General features: G+C 36.3%; 1 protein-coding gene across 3 annotated transcripts in view; it reads left to right on the plus strand.

Moving 5' to 3' along the window:
- The window catches only part of CUL2 (cullin 2), a 103,139-nt gene that overhangs the window by 64,064 nt on the left and 16,397 nt on the right, over positions 1-22,678 (plus strand). For all 3 annotated transcript variants that reach the window (XM_082739719.1, XM_082739720.1, XM_082739718.1), the window contains exons 7-11: positions 13,810-13,906; positions 14,000-14,110; positions 17,129-17,291; positions 20,367-20,491; positions 22,166-22,273. In XM_082739719.1, coding sequence (XP_082595845.1) covers positions 13,810-13,906; positions 14,000-14,110; positions 17,129-17,291; positions 20,367-20,491; positions 22,166-22,273 — 604 coding nt within the window. The remainder of the gene's footprint in view (positions 1-13,809; positions 13,907-13,999; positions 14,111-17,128; positions 17,292-20,366; positions 20,492-22,165; positions 22,274-22,678) is intronic.

The following is a 22,678-nucleotide window of genomic DNA, read 5'->3' on the forward strand; positions in this document are numbered from 1 at the left end:
TTGTTTTTGTTTTTGGTAAGGTTTAATCATTTGTGATTTTTCTTGTTTTTTTGAGGTAGGTATCAATATCTACTTCTCTCTTCGAACTGCTTTTTTCTGTGTGCCAAAGATTTTGGACTGTTTCATATTTTCATTTTCATTTGTCTCCACTTATTTTTTTTTAGTTCTTCTTTGATTTCTTTGTTTACCTATTGGTTGTTTAATAGCTTTTTTTTAGCCTCCATGTGTTTGTGGGGTTTTTTTCTTTTTTTTTTTTTCCTTGTAATTGATTTCTAGTTTCTTACTGTTGAGATTTAAAAAGATGCTTGATATAACTTCAATCTTAAATTTATTGAGACTTGCTTTGTAGCCTTACATGTGATCTGTCTGATAAAATGTTCCATAGGCATGTGAAAAGAATGTGTGTTCTATTTGTAGATGGAATGTTCTATATATATCTGTTAGGTCCATCTGGTCTAATGTGTTGTTCAAAGCCATTGTTTCCTTATTGATTTTCTGTTTGGATTATCTGTTTATCCGCTGATATAAGTGGGGTATTAAAATTCCTTATTACTAATGTATTACTGTGAATATCTCCCTTTATGTCTGTTAATTTTTGCTTTATATATTTAAGTGCTCCTATGTTGGGTGCATAGATACTTATAATTGTTCTATTCTCTTTTTGGATTGACCCTTTTATTATTTTGTAATGATCTTTGTCTCTTGCTACAGTCTTTTAAAGTCTGTTTTATCTGATGTTTATATTTCTATTCCAGGTTTTATTTTCACTTCCATTTGCGTGGAATATTTTTTTCTGTCCCTTCGCTTATAGTTGGTATGGGTCTTTTGGTCTGAGGCGAGTCACTTGTAAGCAGCATATAGATTGGTCTTGTTTTTTTATCCACATCACCCTATGTCTTTTGCATTTAGTCTTTGAAAATTTAAAGTAATTACTGATAAGTATATACTTATTACATATTATTTTGTTCATTGTTTTCTGGTTGCTTTTGTAGCTCTCTGTTCTTTTTTGTTCTCTTTCCTTATGGTTTTATGGCCTTCTTTAGTGTTATGCTTAGATTCTTTTGTCTTTATTTTTTGTGTATCTAGTGTAGGTGTTTGATTTGTGGTTGCCATTGGGTTCATATATAACATCCAACATGTGTAGCAGGCTATATTAAATTGATGGTTTCTCAAGTTCAGGTACATTCTGAAAGCATTAAATTTCTACTCCCTCCACATTTTACATATATGATGTCACATTTTACATCTTTTTAATTGTCTATCTCTTGACTGATTTTTATAGATATAACTGATTTTACTACTTTTTTGTGTTTTAACCTCATTGTGGTTTTTAAGTAATTAATCTATTATGTTTACTATATGTTTGTTTTTATTTATGTAATTAGATACCTTTTATTATTTTCTTCTAGTTATGCCCGTTCTTTCCATTTAACTAATTTCCTTTAGCATTTCTTATAAGGCTGGGTTAGTGGTGATAAACTCCTTTAACTTTTGTCTAGGAATCTCTCTCTCCTTCAGTTCCAAATGATAACCTTGTCAGGTAGGATATTGTTGGTTGTAGTTTTTTCCCTGTCAGTACTTTGAACATACTGTGCCACTTTCTTCTGGCTTGCAAAGTTTCTACTGAAGAATCAGCTCATAGTCTTGAAGTATCTCCCTTGTATATAGGTATTTCCTCTTGCTGCTTTTATTTATTTATTTTTTAAGATGTATTTGAGAGAGAGAATGTGTGAGTTGAGGAGAGGGGGAGAGGGAGAGAATATTCAAGCAGACTCTCCACTGAATACAGAACCTGACCCAGGACTTGATTTCATGACTCATGAGATTGTGACCTGAGCCAAAACCAGTAGTCAGACAGTTAACTGACTGAGCAATCCAGGTGCTGTTACTCTTACTTTTTAAAAAATTCTCTATTATTACTTTTGCCATTTTAGTTATGTATCTTGGTGTGTGGATCTCCTTAGATTCATCTTGTTAAGGGTTGTCTGTGCTTCCTAGACCTATATGTATGCTTGCTTTCTCAGATAAGGGGAATATTCATCTACTGATTTTTCAAATAAATTTTCCAGCCCCTTCTCTCTCCTTTTTCAGGGATCCCTATCATATGAATGTTGTTAACTATTGATGATGTTGCAGAGTTCTTTTAACCTATTATTTTTTGTTTTTCTTTTTGTTCCTTTTTTTTTTTTTTTCTGTTCAGCTTGGTTACTTTCCATTACCCTGTCTTCCAGATCACTGATCCATTCTTCTGTGGTTTCTAATCTGCTGTTGATTCATTCTAGTATTTTTTTTCATTTCAGTTATTGTGTTCTTCAACACTTTTTAAATTATTTTGTATCTCTTTGTTGACGTTTTCACTGAATTCATTCACTCTTCTCTCAAGTATCTTTATGACCATATCATTATGACTGTTGCTTAGAACTCTATGAGAAATATTGTTGATCTCCATTTTTACTTGGCTCTTTTTCTTGTCTTGTTCTTTCATTTGGGTTGTATTCCTCTGCTTTCTCATTTTGTTTAACTCTCTGTTTCTTTGTCTTAGTTAGGTTAGCTGTATCGTGGTCTTGAAAGTGGTAGCCTTGTGTAGAAGTCATGTGTTGCCCTGTAGCACAGTCTCCCCTGGTAACCAGAACCAGGTACTTCATTGGTGGTCCCTGTGTGAGCTGCATGTGCCTTCTTGTTGTGGCTCAGCCACAGTTGCTTTGGGCTTGATGGTGGGTGGAGTTGACTTTCAGCCCAGCTGGCTGTTGTTGGGATACTGAGCAGAATTTACTCCCTACACTGTTGAGAGGCCCAGCTGCAACTGGTGGTTGTTGGGGCTAGCACTCAGCCTAGTTGCCTACAGTTAGCCTCTGCCACCGCTGCAAGTGCACTGAAGGGCAGGGGCTTGCTATGTGTGCAGCCAGCTAAGAGGCCTGGCTGTAGAAACTGTGGGTGGGTTGATGTATGGTGTTGTCTCCCCAACTTCTCAGGGCAGGAGTCACTTTGGAGTGGTACCAGTTTTGGCAGGGGCAGCCTGATTGGGGAACACTGGGGTGGGTAGCAGTGTAGATGGGAGAATGTTAGAACTGTATCCAGTTATCTAGACCAGAGAGTGGGAAAGAAATGGCACCTACCAACAGTATAGTTCCTTAAGAAATCTCCTATAGCTCCAGACCCCTCCAGCATATGTTCTAAGATTAGTCAGTAAATCTTCATGTACACCCCAAGTGCTTTTCAAACTGCTGCTTCTCTGCTATGTGTCTACCAAGTTATTTAGTGTGCTGGCTCTTTAAGGGCAGGGACTCAGTTTCTTATTGCCTTCCAGCGCTCCAGGGATTAAGCTCTGGTGATTTTTAATGCTCTGGAAGTTAAGTTGGGTAATTTTCAAAGCCATACATTATGGGGACCCATCTTCCTAGTGTGAGTCCCCAGCGCCGGGAGTTCCTTATAAGGTCTCATCCCCTCACTCCTCTTTGCTTGTTATGTCCCTCCCACATTTTTTGTTGGGGTTTCCTCTACAACTAGGTGTGGAAGATTTATTCTGCCAGTCTTCAGATTATTTTCAGAGTTAGTTGTGTAGATGTAGTTGTTTCCTTGGTGTGTCTGTCCATGGGATGAGGTGAGCTCATGATCCTCCTACTCTGCCATCTTTCCAGTCTCTAACCTTTCGCCATATTTTAGAGCGCTAGATTCCAAAGCAGAATCTTTTGTCTCAGAGGTTTTTTTTTTAAAGATTTTATTTATTTATTTGACAGAGAGAAATCACAAGTAGGCAGAGAGACAGGCAGAGAGAGAGAGAGAGAGTGAAGCAGGCTCCCTGCTGAGCAGAGAGCCCGATACGGGACTCGATCCCAGGACCCTGAGATCATGACCTGAGCCGAAGGCAGCGGCTTAACCCACTGAGCCACCCAGGCGCCCTGTCTCAGAGTTTTTTAAATAAGATTTTTACACTGCCAGTAGTTTTTTTGGTAAGATACTTATTTCTTCTAAATCAGTTGTGGATTATTTTTTCAAAATTATTGGAAGTAGCTACTGACAGTATTTTCTTTTAAAAACGTGTTTGAAAGAACTTTAAGTTTACAGAAGAGTTGCAAAACTAGTACAGAAAGTTCCTGTATTATACTCCTGTTTTCCTACTGTTATCATCTGATAACCCATGGTGTATTTATCAACATTAGTACAGAACTGTTAACTAAACTACAGATTGTATTTGCATTTCCCCAGTTTTTTCACTGATGTGTTCATTCTGTCCCAAGATTCAGTCAAAAACCACAGCATTGCACTTAGCTCTCATGTCTCTTTTGGTCTCCTCTACTTGCTGGAGAATTTTTTTCATTGTTTTTGTCTCTCATAAGTTGACACTTTTTAAAAAAATTAGTGATCAAGTATTCTGCAATATGTCAACTTTGATTTCTCTGATACTTTGTCATGATTATACTGAAATTACGGCTTAGGGGAGGGATTCCACATGGTGATATATATGCCCTTGTCATCATATAATATCAAAGAGTAGAGAATATCTATAATACTTTTTAAATTGTGGTAAACTTTAATAACTTGGTTAATGTATTATTTTCTTTTTAATCCCCATCTGGAATAGTTTCTTTCATAATATTACTTATGTGCATCTTTTTTTGATGACTTTTGTGAGAGGTTTGTGTATTTTCTTGCATTTTTTTCAGAGAATCAATTGTATCGTATTGATCTTCCCTGTTGTATCTTTTTTTCTCTTTTACTATTCTGTTCTTATATTTTTTTTCTTTTCTCTTCTGGGAGACAAGAGTGTTTTTAGATTGGTCTGAAATGGACGTGACTTCAAAGTCTTTTACCAGAGTATTTTTTTTACCCTATAATCTGTGGTATTCATTTAGTTGAGATATGAGTATATAGTATGGAGGTTGAAGAGGGGTACTTTTTTTTTTTTTAAAGATTTTGTTTATTTATTTGACAGAGAAAGATAACAAATAGGCAGAGAGAGGGGGGGGGGAAGCAGGCTCCCTGCTGAGCGGAGAGCCCAATGCGGGACTCAATCCCAGGACCCTGAGATCATGACCTGAGCCAAAGGCAGCGGCCCAACCCACTGAGCCACCCAGGCGCCCCTATTTCAGCCTTTAAAGAATTAAAGTTACCTGTCAGGCTAATGGAGGATTTTTCCTTTTGAAATCAGTATCTTCCACTATCGCCCTCGACCCTCAAGGATGACAAGAAGCCCCAGTTCGGAAGCATCTTCTCTCTCTTTATTTCCACAAGTCTACACACTTATATATGCTTACATGACCAATCAGCTCTGCACCTAAATGAACGACTTCGCTAGCAACCAATGCTGTTTACTTCCTTTGGGTGTTCCGCTTAGTCTCATGAGGCAGTCTTAACCTGGCAACTAGCCAGGCGCCATCTTTTAATGGCGGAGGCCGCCCTGGCCAGGGGCCTGCCTCCAACATCTCCCCCTTTTTTCTTTTATGGCAGGGATCGTGCCTGTCTTAGGTTGTCAGTGGCGGGGAATATCCTTACCCGTCATCAGACGGCAGATATCAATGATCTGCGTCCTGTCTTAGGTTGGTATATTTCCCCCACCAATCTTACCTGTCGTTGACTACCGATCCAGCATACTTAGCCACACTTGGGGGTTGTTCCAGCCTCGATGGCTAACAAGGCCTGCACCATGGCTTGCTGTTGCCTATGTTGCTGTCGCCTCCAAATTTGCAGTTTCCTTACTAGCAGAATCAAGCCCACTACGAGGATTATCATCAGACCAATTACGCTAGCCCACTGTTTCATAAAGGTTAACACATCTTGCAATGTTTTGATTATCTCTGGGAGGGTTGCAAGCTCAACTCTGGTGTTATTTATCCTTGTTATGCCTAGTAGCAGGTGCTGAGTATAGTTTTGGAATTCTGCGGACTAATTCCCCCGCAAGTATTGGGAGAGCTGTTGGGAGACATTCTGTAAGTCACTCATATTAGTATAGGCTATGGGAGTTACACAAATTGCCAGGAAGGGTGCTATACATCCCAGTCCCAATAGGGCCCCCCATATGTCCACTTGTTCTTGAACCAAATCCACTCTCTGGTTGACTATCAGGATTCCTGCTTGCACATGTGCATTGATCTGAGTCTGTGTTTGAAGGGCAGCCGCCGTTCCTTCTGCAAGGGTGTTCACAGCTTCCGCAGTGGGTATAGTTGCAGCAAGCGAGACTGCTGCTGCCGTGGCAGCTGCTGCAGATATAGCCAATGCTGTCACAACGGTGGCTATGATACCAAAATCTCTCTTCTTTCTGGATAGCACCACCGGTAACTTGTCCTCTGGAATGGAAACTGGGATAGGAACATGGGTAGGGATACGCATAATCACAGCCAGCTTGAAGGCCGTAACATTCCAGCACTGGGAAAGATAGCAGTTCTTAGTGCAATTCAACGTATCATTCAGCTCTCTAGCATTTGTTACGAGGAAAAGGAACGGTGGCCAGACGCATATGGGAGTGGGCTGATAAGTAATATTATTGGGACAAGACACATTAACTGTTGTCTCAAAGGTACTAGAGTCATTTTGTTTATAAGAACAGTTGAGGAATTTGCCACCATTTAACATGGACACTGCTGAGATATCAGTACATGCTCCTAGCAAGTTACAGACCTGCCATGCATCAAAGGGAGAGGAGGGAATATGAGAGAAGAGTTAGTCACTGGTAAAGGATATGGCCATGCTTTAACCACTGCCCACAGCTCTCTGGCTTCAGTCTGCCACAGGAGGTGTAGCATCCCCAGAGTTATCATCAGCATCTTCAGCATCATGACTGGTGTTTGGAGGCAAGGCTGCACGCACCAGCTGCTCTGGGATCCAAATTGGAGCCTCCTTTTCCTGCGGAGCTTTACTCCCCGCTTTCCTGCGGATTACCTTGCAAGATTCCTTTATTTAGTTCCCGGGTGCCGGCGCCATTTATCGTTCTCGGCCCGCAAGAACGACATTCCACTAAGTGATAATTCTTGTGGAACATGAATGCTGAAATACTTAGTAAACTACAGTTAGGATTTCATGTCTTTTGGAGAAAAGTTGTAATTGGGTGCAGTGGGATTTCTGCAGGAAAGACAAGAAGAAGTCCTAAAAGAACACAGAAGAAACAGCAATCTAAAATGATGTAAAGGGAGAAAAGGAGGAGGTCATTGTTAGCTTAAAGATCATGGATCATCTGCTTTTAAGCTATAAACTAGGACTGGTCTCTTTTTGCTTAATTATGTTCTTGTAAAAGATGGCTTCTCTTGAAAGATATAAACACTATAGAAATAATCCCAGTTTCATGCATTTTGGAAAAAAGTGTTTTAGAGAAATAATAGATTTTTAAGTAGAATGTATGTTGTAATTTTTTTGTTGTTTTTGTTGTTAAGAGGTTCAGTGTAACAGTGGTTAATTTTTTTCATGGTAACACAAAATCTGTACACACAAAATATAATTGATATTCCTTAAGTAAAAGGCTCTTATATAAGGAAGAAAACACCTGATGTAACCATAGATTGTATATCTGCGTATTTTTCAATGTTTATTTCACTTGGAGAGATAAAAGTAATTTTGGGGCCTGGGTGGTTGAGTGGGTTAAGCCTCTGCCTTCGGCTCAGGTCATGATCTGAGGGTCATGATCTCAGGTCATGATCCCAGGGCCCTGGGATCGAGTCCCACATTGGGCTCTCTGCTTGGTGGGAAGCCTGCTTCCTCCTCTCTCTCTGCCTGCCTCTCTGCCTACTTGTGATCTCGCTCTGTCAAATAAATAAATAAAATCTTTAAGAAAATAAAATTAAAATTAAAAAAAGAAGATAAAATAATTTTATTCATATGCTAACTTACATTAATATAGTAGAATTGCCAACTGGGACTTTTGGTGCAGTAACAATCTAAAGTTGTTTATAATTTTAATAAATAAAAATTGTAACTTCATGTATCTAAATGTCACAATGTAAGATTTGAGTATTTTCAGTGGTATATAAAAACGCAAGCATAACCAAATAATTGGAAACATAAATATTGTGGTATAAATTTTGTGCAAGAACTTTAATTTTACTTAAAATTAAAATTGGAGGGGCACCTGGGTGGCTCAGTCCATTCGGTTTCCAACTCTTGATTTCAGCTCAAGTCATGATCTCAGGGTCGTGGGCTCGAGCCCGATGTGGGGCTCTGTGCTCAGCGTGAAGTCTGCTTGAGAGTCCCTTTCCCACTTTCTCTCCCCTCCCATACCTCACCTGCTCATGGTCCCCCTCCCTCTCTCAAATAAAATAAATCTTTAAAATTAAAACTGGATATATGAAATTATAAAAATGAACAAAATAGATATATTTTTAAATGCTGGTAAAAGGCATTGATTAGATACTTAAGGATACTATTGAAAACACTGGATTTTTAATGTTAAAAGGATTCAAAATTATGCTTTCCAGTAATTCTGTAGTTAACTTTCTAGTTTGAGTACTCTTTGACCAAAAAGAGAAATTAAATTGAAATTATTTCTTCCTCTTTGAATTTGGAACACTCCGTAACATAGGCTGCTGTGGCTGATTTGTGTTTTCTCTGACATATCCATGTGTTTGTTATTCTGTTTCTAAATTGTATAAATGTTGGAGATTTCATGAGATTTCATTTCATTCTACAGTCTTAGATTAAGTCTAGTTTCATAGTCTTTGCTCTTCTATCTCTCAATTCCTGAGAGAGATGTTTTAAAATTTCCCAGCTTATTTTTAGATTTATTAACTTTTTTCTTTGCAGTTGTTGGTTTTTGTTTCACATCTCTTTTGTTGAATAAATATCAAGATTGGTTATTTTTACTGCTTTTTAGTATTTTTGTCCATCTTGTACTTTTTTTTTTTAATTGTAGCACATACTAATATTGTTATATCAGTTTTCTTTGTACTTTTGGAGATTTTGGTGTATGTGTTTAACTTTTTAGTGTAAAATATAAAATAGAGAAAAATGATACAGCATAGTTGTACAACCCAATTGTACAACCCAATGAATTATTATAAGGTAAATATTCTTGATCTTACACCCAAGTCAAGTAATAGAACCATGTCAGCCACCCCTGAAATCTTTGCCTGTGTCCCATCCCTTTCCTTTCTCCAAAAGTTTACCACTATCCTGACTTTTAAGGCCATACCTTTTTTCTTTTTCTTAGGGTTTTATCACGTATGTGTATATTCCCAGATTCTGTACGAGTTTTTAGTCTTGTCTATCCAAAAGAACTTTATATGTCTTTTAATCAACAGGTTGCTTTTCTGTCCTTTTTCCCTCCTTTTACTTTGTTGGTGAACCCTGGCCCTTTGATCTTTTGGACTTTCCCATCCTCTGGATTTTGCTGATTTGCATGAGGCAAATTTAAATATGTTCCTTTGTCCTATTTCCTGCAAATTGGTAGCCCAGAGGCTTACTCAGACTCATTGGTTCCCTCTGGCAAAGCTGTAGATATTCTTCCATATTATCTGTTTTTTCACTTTTTTGGATGTAAGCAGTCGCTGATGTTGAATACCAAGATCTTTTTGTTTATTGTGGTTTGTACTATCATTTTAATTCTGCCATTTAATTTTCACTTTTACCCAGAATAATCTTATAAAGACATGCTTCCCTCTCATCTATTTGGTCACCCATTGGTTATATAGGAAGGATAAAATAACTACTTGTTTCTTTCCTTTACTTACTTGTTAAGGTAACGAGTTGGTTTGCTGTTATCCTTAGAAAATGACTAACTAGCTTTTTTTCTCCATTATATTCTGATGAACTTAGAGATTTAAATACATTAGATTCATTTCTATTCATTGTTTTATCAAAGTTTAAATCGCCTTTCTTTGTTTAGTTGGCTCATGGTCTTTTTTCATATGACTTTAGTCATACTTGCTATCTTCCTTGCTGTCTAGTGTGTCAGGATGTTCCAGACTTATCTTGTACATTTTCTTCCCCAGACCTTATTATTAGCTACTTAATGAAAAACTTAGTTTTAAATACACAAGTGACACGTAAATGCTTTCTTGAAAAACTTTGAATGAACCAGATTCTTTCCTCAGTCCTTCTCTATCCAGAGGTAATCCCTGTTACTATTTGGTTAGCTGTCTTTACAAACCCTTTCCTATGAATTTTTATGTTTACATACAGATATAAGTACAATACAGATATCATATTCTTTTTTCATGTGACTTTTTTGTAACTTCAGACAATCATAAATGATACTTACACTTACTTCTTTGTTTATTCAATTATGTATCTTGATAATTTTTCTGTTAGTACATAGTACATTCTTTTTAAATTGTTACTTAATATTTGATATGGTTCCACCTCATTTGATTAAGCTCTTCTCAGAGTATATTTGTTTGTTTACAGTTTTACCACTAATATAACTCTTGCTTTTTTTGTGCACAAAATGCAGATGTTTGTTTGGAGTTATAAAGTATGTGCATTTAGAATTTTGCCAATTTGCCCTCTGAAGTGCTCGTTCTTCCACAAACAGAGTCTGAGAACGCCTGTTTCTCTACCACTCAGCAATCTTGCTCTTATGCAGTCTTGCCACTCTAAAGGGAAACCATTCCCTTGATTTCCCAGTGCCTTCCTGGCATGGGAACAGGAGTGAGTAGGAGGTATTCTCCAGTGAGGACTGCTGCAAGTGGTCTGGTAGCAGAGGTCTCCCTTCTCTTGGGCTTCACTATCTCTCAGGCGCGCCACTTACTGCTCCAGTGGGGATGCAGACACAGCTGCTGCTGGGTGCCTCACTTCACAGCCTGGCTGGTGCTCCTGATGACCTAGTGGGTTTGATCATCTGTTGTGTGCCATCCAGCTTGTCGGCTCTGCCACTTCTCTGCCTGTCTGCCTCCACTCTCTTCCCACCCTCTCCTTGTCACATACTCTTGTGTATTTTGGTGTGTCGTTTTATTTTCCTACATTATTCAGTCTTTTTTCTATCTTTTTCAGTTTCTTGAAGTCCAAGGGCTACTGCCAACATTGGGGTGTTAAAAAGTATCCTTCTTGTCATTTCTCAGATTTAGAGTGGGAGCAGGACACTGCATTTAGTTTGCTGGAACCCTAGTCTCATTTTAAACATAAGGGGAAAGGAAGGTTTCACTAAAAGGTTAAGTTGCCCATTGTCATATACCAGTATCAGGACTTTTCAGAGTTCCAGCCTAACTTTTGATGACTATTACAAATCCAGTCTGCTATTTGAATTAACAGCTCATTTAGTTTTCTTTAAAAGCCTTGATTTTAAAGTCCCAATCAGTGATTGTGGTCTCTTTTGGTCTCTTGCTTTATTCTCCTCTGTAATATATTAAAAGTGGTTCCATTTTTCTCCTGTCAGTACTTAAAATAATAGGTGCTGTTTATTGTTTACTCAGGTACCCGGGACTGTGTTACATGCTTTCTTGGATTATGCTTAGTCTTCACTACATCCTTGCAACCATGAGGTTTAGGTACTTTTGTTATCCCCATTTTACAGAAGAGGAAATCTGAGTACCAAGAGGTTAAGAAATGCTTGCCCAAGGTGACATATTAATGCAGCCAGAGCTCAGACCCACACAGTCTGACTCCAAAATCCTGGCCTTAAGGTCTATGCTAAATATTCCTGTTAGTCCCCATCATCCCAGCTGAGTGGTTTCATTTATATTGGCAATTTCATTATGATTGCTCTAGGCATTTTCCACACAGTCCTATTAGGATCAAATAATAAACCATATTTCTAAAAATTCTTTATATTCTTTTCTCAAGGTTTATCTCTTGGGACCTCTGTTCTTAGATGATATTAGAGTTTATTCAGATGACCAATTTAGTCAGTGCTTTTGTATATTTCTAACAACATCATTTGACAGTTTATTTTCATTATCAGTCAGTCCAGTAGAAACCCTGTATATTTATAATGCTTTTATGCAGTTATAAAAATATGTAGTGATTGAATAATTATGCCGCAGAACTTCTGCAGTTGTTAACTTTTTAGGGAGGACAGCTTAGTTATTAAACACTGGGAATATCATTGTTTCTTTTAGACAGTATGTTCCCTGATTCCAGCTTATCTGGGCCTTTTGGGATCAGAAGCAAATGGCAGGTGTGTTGAGAATATCAGGAATGGAAGTTATCCTGGTGCTGAGCAAGAAGAATAGGATTTGGTAATGAAACGAATTCTAGGGGTACCTGGGTGGCTCAGTCATTGGGTATCTGCCTTCGGGTCAGTTCATGGTCCTGGGGTCCTGCGGTTGAGCCCTGTGTTGGGCTCCCTCTTTGGTGGGGGGCCTACTCCCCCTCTTTGTGTTCCCTCTTTCGCCGTGTCTCTCTCTGTCAAGTAAATAAAATTAAAAAAGAAAAAAGAATTCTAGGTAATCTGATTTTCCAAATATTCACTTTTCTCATTCTTGACTGATATTTATTGATCCTGCAAAGTTGAAAGGGGGAAAAAAAAACCCAGTGTGTTTCAAATAGATAAGATCGGTTAGATCATTATTTCACCAGATTTAATTTGGGTTTAGGAAGGTACTAACCGAAGATGAGTAGAGGAAATAAGTTTACTCTATGTGGCCTTAGGGAAACTCATTGTTTTTATTAGTAATATAATGTAGACTTTGTATCTGAGATTCTGTGTACAGAATTACTATACCCATATTAATTCATGTACAAAAAACTTTCTCCAGGCTATCCAGATAATTGAGGAATGATCCGGAAGCAAGGAGGGACAATGTTAGAAAGTCTATAGCCTACCTATAAAGAACAAGAAGTTTTTACTATGAAATAGTGATAATATACTTCTTGATGCTCTCTTTGTAAAATAATCATTAATTCAGAGGAAAAAAACATTTTAAAGTGAGATGAAAGATTGCCAGTAGAAAGGTTAACAACTGCATAGTGGTTTGATTAGAGTATTAGTACTGGAGTCAGAAATTCCCAGCTTGGGGCCAGACAGTAGCTTTAGGCAAACTTTTTCTCTATTTCATTTTCCTCTTTCTGTAATTAGAAAGCCTGATACTCAGATACATTTCTTTCTTTTTAAAGATTTTATTTATTTATTTGACAGAGAGAGATCACAAGTAGGCAGGGAGAAGGAGGAAGCAGGCTCCCTGCTGAGCAGAGAGCCCGATGCGGGACTCGATCCCAGGGCCCTGAGATCATGACCTGAGCTGAAGGCAGCGGCTTAACCCACTGAGCCACCCAGGCGCCCCTCAGATACATTTCTTATAGTGATTAAAACTTGTATTACTCATAGTGCCTTTGCTAAGTAGGACTTACCAAATGTCACATGAATAACGGAGATGACTTTAGGTTCCTTTGCAATACAGAAACATATCATTAAATTTCTAAAAAGAAAAATACCTTCAGTGTGAGTGGGAAGCAGCTCAGTGGCTCTAGTAAGATCTCTTAAAGAACACGGTATTAGTCCCTTCAGTGAGTGGTAGGTAATATATAAAGTGTACCTTTGAGGAATATGTACTGTTAGATTATAGTGGTTCAGACTGAATTCTCAGACCAAATCATCTAATAATAGAGTTTTGGTAAATGAAATTCAGATATTCTTAACTTACTGGACTCGTGTCTACTCTAAAATCAAGTAGGTATCATTCTAGTGTCAATATAACCAAATATATCAGTGTAACAATCAAAGCTATTATTTATTGAAAAGACATATAATGAGTATGTTAACTATCATAAGTATTAATTCAGCTCTGATATGAAAAATTATTTTTAAGCATCAAGCATGCATTGACCTTTAAAAATGCTTTGTAATTTGATTAGATTAGTAGAATAAGCAGCCGTATTTTGGCATACTTTGGTATTTTTCCATAGATAATTTGTATTCTCAATATTTTTTTTTGTTATATCTTGTTCTAGTGATCGTGGTGGAGAAGACCCAAACCAGAAAGTAATCCATGGGGTTATTAACTCCTTTGTTCATGTTGAACAGTATAAGAAAAAATTCCCCTTAAAGGTAAAAAGCCTCCTTTAAAAACATAATCAGACCTTTAATTTCTTAAACTACCTGTTCTAATTTTTTAAATGTGATTTTAATTGATTTATTTAGTTTTATCAGGAAATCTTTGAGTCTCCCTTTCTGACTGAAACAGGAGAGTATTACAAACAAGAAGCTTCAAATTTATTACAAGAATCAAACTGTTCACAGTATATGGAAAAGGTAAAGAACACATTATGCTAACTGCATCATCTCATATATAAGACATGTATTTTATTTAACATTTATTTTCTTAGGTAATACATTTATTTGGTGGAAAAGGTTTCTTTTATTTGATCATTATTCTGAATTATAGTTAATATGCAATAGCTATTGATAAGTCATTGTTCTTGCTATGGCATTCTCCATGGGAAAAAGTTCTATCCAATTTTGAAAATGGTTGATGCTTCTTGATAAATCCTGATTACTTGATTGGCTTGTCTTTAAAATTAATACTCACATTCTTGGCAAAAGAATAAATTATATCTGTGTTTAGCATAGAGGCTAGGTGTTTGGGTTTTTACCTTTCCTTCCCCCCGCCCCCCCGCCCAGATTTTTATTTATTTATTTATTTGACAGACAGATCACAAGTAGGCAGAGAGGCAGGCAGAGAGAGAGGAGGAAGCAGGCTCCCCACTGAGCAGAGAGCCCAATGCGGGGCTCAATCCCAGGACCCTGAGACCATGACCTGAGCCGAAGGCAGAGGCTTTAACCCACTGAGCCACCCAGGTGCCCCTCTTTCCTTCTTTAAAATGGAAGGAAAAATTTAATAATTCTGAATACTTGGTAGGTTACTGTTTGGTCTGTTCAGTTTTTGGAAGACTGAGAAAAACTCCACAAGATATTTTAATTACTCCTTAAACCAACACATATTGATTACTATTTAAAAATTCCATGTATACTTTTTTTAGTAAAGAAATAATTGTGTTATAAAGTCAGTCATCGTAAAGATGTATTAAATTTTTAGCCAAGTTTTTTAATTTACAATATTGAATTCCAGGCATTTTATTATACAATGATTTTTGTTACTTTGTTTAGCCAAGAAGATAAATGTGTTTCAAGTGGAATAGCTGTAGAGTGGCCTCCATAGATGACAGGTCAAGAGATAACAGTACGCTGTTACGTATTCCACAAAACCCAGATCTAGAAGTCTGAGTTGTTTTAATTCTTTTCTGCTATTGTCACTGATTAGCTCTAGGACCTCAAGTTAAGCCTTCTACTAAGTACAGGTTACACCAGGTCAGTGACTCTTAGCTTTAAGCCTTTTTGCTTCTTAGACTCTCATTAAAGGTTCTAGATCCAGTCCTGGAAAGTGCACATGGATTATCAGTTATACACACACACACACTCCTTGTTTTATTTGGCTCTCAAAAAGAGGCCCTTGACAAAAGTATTATATATTCCACTTACATGGAATTTCTCTCTAGAATATGGAATATCTAGAATAGGTAAAGACAAGAAGTTATTGGGAGGAGAGAATGAGGAATTATTGTGTAATGGTTACAGAGTTCTTGTTGGGTGTGGTGAAAAAGTTTTAGAAATAGAGAGTTGCACAACATTATGAGTATAATTAATGCAATTGACTCACACACTCAAAAATGGTTAAAATGGTATATTTTATGTTACATATATTTTATCGTAATTTTAAAAACACTAATAATGTAATATACCCCAAAGCATTGAATTATATTTTTAAGGGGGTAAATTCTACAATAAATAAATTATATCTCAAACTGTTAAAATGAAGGCCACTGGAAATTGTGTTTGGGAAGTAGCATTTGTAAGCGTAGTTCATTTAATTAACAGACTAATGTAGTCTTCCTACTTCTGTTTCTCTATTTTACCTGTAGTTTCGGCCTTTTCTCCCCAGCTGTAAGTGCTTTTATAGCCCTTTGAAGCCCCACATTGAGACACTCCACTCTTGTCTACCTTTCTTTTGATATGCATCCATCCCCTTCCATTATCATTAATTTTTTTCCTTTTCTCATCCTCCATCACCTTCCCACTCTAATTCCTGTTGCATTTAGTTAATCCATAAACATTAAATCTGTAAATGACTAATAGGCATAATCCTTTTAAGGGATGTTTTTCTTTTAAAAGCAAAAGTTTTTGACAAAAATTACTTTCTTAAGTTGATTAAATATGCACTGAACATATTTTAGTCCAGATAGCTTTCTTGCCTGCCTTTGGTTTTTGTTTTTTCCTAGACTACTGGCTCCACAGGGGAGCGTAGTAGGAAAGATAGGATCTGAGTCTCTCTTCAGTCTTTGCCTCATTTTCATCAAAAGGTATCTGAGAGGTAACCAGGAATGATGTATTATTTCCCCTTTCAACATCACCTTCCTTTCCAGTATTACCTTCTTAGGCCCTCGCAAACTCAGGAGTATTCTCCAAGGCTTAACTGTGCATAGTTCTCTGGGACCATTTGAGTTCAGAAAGTCTAGTTACATAGCTTCAAGTTGCAGAACGTTTTCCAAGTCTAAACATTTGTATGTATATGTGCTGTACTCGCTGGTTTTTATTGTGAATGTTGTTTTGTTTTGAGGTAGAAATTAGCCAGATTCTCTAGCTCTTATCTTCATTAGCGCGTTCTTGTTAATATTAATCAGTGTATTATTGGTAGGCCAGTGTTTCTTATGTAGGATAAGCTTTACTAAAGCTCTTAATTGACATATTTAAATATGACTAAATATGACTTTAAAAAATGTTAATGAAATCTTTAATTTGATAATTATCATGTATATACTATTTACATTTACATTTTATGAGACAAGGAACCAACATAAAATAATTAGATCAATCTACTTAATCCAGTTGATGTAAACTGTTTTTTAGTTTGATAGTTAAATATTCATAAAGTGACCACCTGTTCTGGTTTTTTAATAATTTTTACCCACTTTTCCTGTTACATGTTAGGTTACCTATATAATAGCATGATCAGGGTTATTAAATGAAGACAAAATGCAGGCCACTTAACTTGAGTTCATGTTCATGAGATTTTGGTAAAATGTAGGTGATAACTAATGCCTAAATAAAATTTAAAATGATTTATGGAATGTGGGTTTAAATTGGTTATATAATCCATATTTGTTACCTGGCCATCTTTAATTGAACCATTAAAATTAGGCTATCTACATTACTTACTGGTATTACAGGTTTTTCCTCATAGTAGTTCATGACTGTAAAAATATATTTCTAAAGGTTCTAGGTAGATTAAAAGATGAAGAAATTCGATGTCGAAAATACTTGCATCCAAGTTCATATACTAAAGTGATTCATGAATGTCAGCAACGAATGGTAGCAGACCACTTACAGTTCTTACATGCAGAATGTCATAATATCATCCGACAAGAGAAAAAAAATGGTAAGTGGTATGAAACAGTGAGTACGAATAGAAACTAAATTATAAATCCACTTTCTACACATCTCCAAGCTTTCTTAGATTTCAAACATAGTCTAGTCTAAAATATTCAATATGCCTTTTATCAATTCTTAATAATCTGTTTTAAAAGAATGTTTTGGAAAGGTATGTTTTCAAAGTGTATTCCAAAGTCAAAAGAAAAACTAGGAAAAAGTGTTTGTACATTTTTACATATCACAAGGCCTAATTTCCTTAATATATTAAGAGTTTCTACTAAATAGCAGGAAAACAAAGATGAAAAGGAAATAATACATTTTAACCAGCTGAGCCACCCAGGCACCCTTGAAAAGGAAATAAACATTTTAAATATGTGCAGATACTCAATCTCATTCAGAATAGAAGAAAATACAAGTGAGATACTAGTTATAAGTAGTAAAAGAGTGGAGCTTGTTTTTTTAAAGATTTTATTTATTTGTCAGAGAGAGCATAGGTGGTGGTGCAGCAGGCAGAAGGAGAAGCAGTCTCCCTGCTGAGCAAGGAGCCGGATGCGGGGCTCTACCTGGGATCATGGCCTGAGCCTAAGGCAGACACTTAACCTGCTGAGCCACCCAGCTTTCCAAAGTGGAATTTTTTTTTAAGATTTTATTTATTTATTTATTTGACACAGAGAGATCGATCACAAGTAGGCAGAGAGAGATTGGCGAGGGGGCAGGGGGGGGGGGTAGTAGGCTCCCTGCCGAGCAGAGAGCCCAAGGTGGGACTCAATCCCAGGACCCTGAGACCATGACATGCACCGAAAGCAGAGGTTTAACCCACTGAACCAACCAGGCGCCTGAAATTTTTTTTTTTTTTTTTTTTTTTAAGGAGAAAATAGCACTAAAAGTTTTCAAATAACAGGGAATAAATGTAACAAGATACTTGCAAGACCTACACAGAAAATGAAACATTGTTGAATTGAAGGTAGCATTGATATATAGATCCAGGAGAATCTACTCAAAACTAAATGATTTTTCATTTGTTTTAATTCTGAAAGTTAAACTCTTAGACTAAGAAAAATCAAGACAGTCTTGAAGACTATCATGGGAAGACCTTGCAGGATGGCATGACTTACGATAAAACCACAGTAATTAGGACAATGAGACATTGGTGCAAGGGTAAACAAACAGACCAATGGAATAAAATAGCCTAGAAATAATCCGTGCATAATAGGTACTTGATTTGAGACCAAGGTGACACAGTAGAGCAGTGGGTGAAAGATAAGTCTTTTTAGTATAATGCTGAGTCTATTGGATGTTCTCTGGGGAGAAAATAAAATCTGATCTCTACCTCAGACACCATATACAGAATCAATCAATACATTGTTGGCTTTTTACCTACATGTAAAATAGTAACACTTTGAGAAGATAATATAGGAGAGTAACTTCATGACCTTGAAGTAAGGAAAGATATTTTAAATGAGACACAAAAAAGCACTGGCCACAAAGGGAAAGATTGATTAAGTGGACTGCATTAAAAAAAAAACAACAACAACAAAACTTTTGGATCATTAAAAGACCATTGAGACCATCAGAAGACAATCATAGGGTAATATATTTGCAATCACTGAAAAAGATTTATGTCCAAAATACAAAATGGTCAAGAAATTTGAATAGGTACTGCAGAGAAGAGGATATCCAAGTGGCCAGTAAACATATACAAAGGCCCTCAATCTTATTAAAATAGGAGAATGTGAATTAAAAGCCGCACTAAGATACCAGTACTCACATTTTGATATAAAATTTAAAAGACCAAATATAATTAGTGTTGTGAAGTGTGTAGACTAGTAAGAAGTTGTTATATACTGTGGACTCAGAGTATAAATTAATGCAACTACTTTGAAAACTGACATTAACTCTTAAGGTTGAATGTATACATATCTTCTGATCTAGCCATTCCAATCCCGATACATAATGCCCTGCCCAAACTACATGCAAATATATACAAAAAGGTACAAGAGTATTTATAGCAGTATTATTTGTATTAGTTCCAAACCAGAAAGAACTCAAATATCCAATAACAGTAGAATAAAGTACAGTATACTTCTATAATGGAATATTATTAGAGAACTGAAAATGAACAATTACAGCGACATACAGAATGCAGGTGAGCCTTATAAACATGTTCAACGAAAGAAACCAAACATGAAGGAATTGTACAATTGATTCCATTTTTATAAGTAGTTCAAAACAGGCAAAACTAATCTGTGGGTTGGTAATCATTATAGTGATTACCTGTGTAGAAGAGCAAAAGGAATAGGGATTGGGAGGAGGTATGAAAGGAGCATTTAGGTGTGTGAATTGTCTCTTTCTTACTCTGTGTGGTGATGACGTGGGTATGTATGTGTTCACTTGTGATAATTCATTGAGATATATACTTATAGTTTGTACACTTTTTGTGTATGTGTTATATTTCAATAAAAAGTTTAAAAAGCATTGCACTGAGACATCATTTTCATTTCTCAATGGGAAAGAGCAAAATGTTTGATTACATGTTGTTGGCAAGAGAACTTCCTATTATTGGGAGCTGTTTTATAAGGATCTGTCTATAAGATGAAGCTCTTGACACAATACTCCCACTTCCAGGAATTTATACCACAGATATCTTTGTCCATATACAGGATTATTAATTGTAATATTGTATTACCAAGGATTGGAAAAAAGCAAATTTGCATCAATTTTAAAGAAATTTTAATATAGCCATATAATGGGGGTGCTAATGCAGTTGTAAAATTACCTTTATATGATGACATAAAAAGATCTGTAAATGTTCTGTTCTGCAGTTGCAAATAATACATAAAATATGCTACACTACTTGTGTAAAAAGGCAGAGGGAAGACTATTTGTTTGAATGTGTGTGAAACATCTTTGAAATGTTATTAACTATAATATTGCTTTCCTGTTGATGGTCAGGAGATGGGTGTAGAGCCCTTTCTTTGCATTCTCTTGTAATTCTGCATTTTGAACCAAATATTACCAAATACATTAAAATATTTTTTGAACTCTTTGGAAATTTGATAATCAAACTTCTTTTTCTCTTCAGACATGGCAAATATGTATGTGTTACTTCGTGCTGTGTCCACTGGTTTACCTCATATGATTCAGGAGCTGCAAAATCATATCCATGATGAGGGCCTTAGAGCAACCAGTAATCTTACTCAGGAAAATGTGAGTGATATAAGGAACTGGATATTTTTCTCTTAATCAGATTATAATGGAATTTTTCTTGACTTTACTGTTTTCAACAATGCCAGAGAAAAATCCTACCATGATAGCAAATGAAACTTCTTTTGTTGTTTGTTTGTTTTAAGGTTTTGTTTATTTATTTGACAGACAGAGATCACAAGTAGGCAGAGAGGCAGGCAGAGACAGAGAGAGGGGGAAGCAGGCTCCCAGCTGAGCAGAGAGTTGATGTGGGGCTTGATCCCACGATCCTGGGATCATGACCTGAGCCAAAGGCAGAGGCTTTAACTCACTGAGCCACCCAGGCACCCCAGCAAATGAAGTATCTTTATTAAAATGTTTTAAACCTGTAGTTGAAAAAAAATATTAAGCCTGTAGTTGGCTTCATTCTGGAATTACCACATTATTAGGAAATCATTGAATGAAATAGGTTTTCTCTTAGTCATATTGATGTGTTCATTGGGCAGTTGTTAAGTAACTTCTCACAGAAAAATATGTTTGCTGCTTCTAAGTGATTGTGTTTCTATGTAATTGGCATTAATAATTGTAGTGGTAATGGTATTAATCAGGGGCAATACAGGCAAGTTACAATTTGCTTTCTTTATATATGCTCCAAATTTGGTAGCCCAGGAAACAATATAGATTAAAACAATCTTCCCTAAATATATGCTTGCTACCCAAAATATCCAGCAGTGATCCTCATGTCCCTCATACTCATCTTTCTGAAGAGTGCCCTGCCACTTAAATGACTGTTTACAGCAAAGTGTCTTTCCTCTTGAAATGTGTTAACTATTGTCAAGTCTTGCTGTATCACCTTCTTTGTTAATACTTTAGTGATGGCTTAACCAGTAAGATAGACATGATGTGAAATGTTACTTCTCTTCCTGAAGTAGAGCTTTGGCTCTTCATTTCAGTAATTTCTATATGGACATCATTGTTCAGGAGCATTTATTAAATGCTGATCACTTCAGTGATTTTATGTTCTGCCAATAATGCATAAATAAAACCATTAGTTTATGTTATTAGTCTTTTAGGTTTAGGGTGCTGAATGATACTGAGCAAAGAGGCATAGGGCGTGGCGTCAAGGACGGGGTGGATGTGTAAGAGAATACATCTGTAATAGATTCAAATAATTTTATGACATAGTTCTCTCCATTAAGTTCAAAAACTCACTTTTGCACCGCTATATACTTCTTACCTCTGAGGTGTGGGAGAATTGTACTGCTTAGGTCAGGGATCTCTCTCTGTTTTCTCAGACTCCGGCCTTTTAACTCTTCTTTCACTCTCAGCCTTCAGTAGCTTTGAAGGCAGTTTTGGTTTATATAATCCTCTATGAAAGTGGTAGGCCTGGTAGTTCGTTCAGAGGCTGTATCTTGTTACCCTGAAGATACGGTGTTCCAGTAGAGAGGAGTGCTTTTAGTGGGTTCTTCTGGCAGAACTCTAGTCCTACATTTCTCATGTTGAATGACAGGTTAATTTCAATATCAAAGTTTTAGACTTTTCAGGTCATCTTAGCTAAAAACATTTTTGAGGGTTTGTGTGTGTGTGTGTAACATTAATTTGGGGAAAACTTTACACATAAACAATTTCTTAGTAAGCCTCATTTTATCCTTGAACTTCTTAAAAGGTGATCTTATACTCTGTATTTCATATTTTTAGATGCCAACACTATTTGTGGAGTCAGTTTTGGAAGTACATGGTAAATTTGTTCAACTTATCAACACTGTTTTAAATGGTGATCAGCACTTTATGAGTGCATTGGATAAGGTAATTTTTAATACATAAATACATACAATTTTCTTTAGGCAGTTTCAGAATGAGAGCTCCTAATTGTGTATATGATTTCTAATCTAGACAAAGTCAAAATAGAAATACAACTTTTAGATTAAAAACTGAGTGATTAAATTGAATGCTTGAATTATATGGGAATTGAATTTCCCATGAGTATGCTATGTAGGGGGAAATTGCTAATAAATTAGTATCTTCTAAAAAAATGCTTGTATAATTTTAATATTCCTTAGTGCTGGTTTTTCCTTTTTTAAATATAACACTAAGGTATTATACTGAATAATATTTGAAAAAAAAATAAGTATGTTTTCTAAATTTTTGGATTTTGGTATACTTTAAAATAAAGTTTTTACATAGTTATTGTAAGATTTTTAAAAATGTAGT

The sequence above is a fragment of the Mustela nivalis genome (genome assembly GCF_964662115.1).
Source record: "Mustela nivalis genome assembly, chromosome: 7".
Taxonomy (NCBI): domain Eukaryota; kingdom Metazoa; phylum Chordata; class Mammalia; order Carnivora; family Mustelidae; genus Mustela; species Mustela nivalis.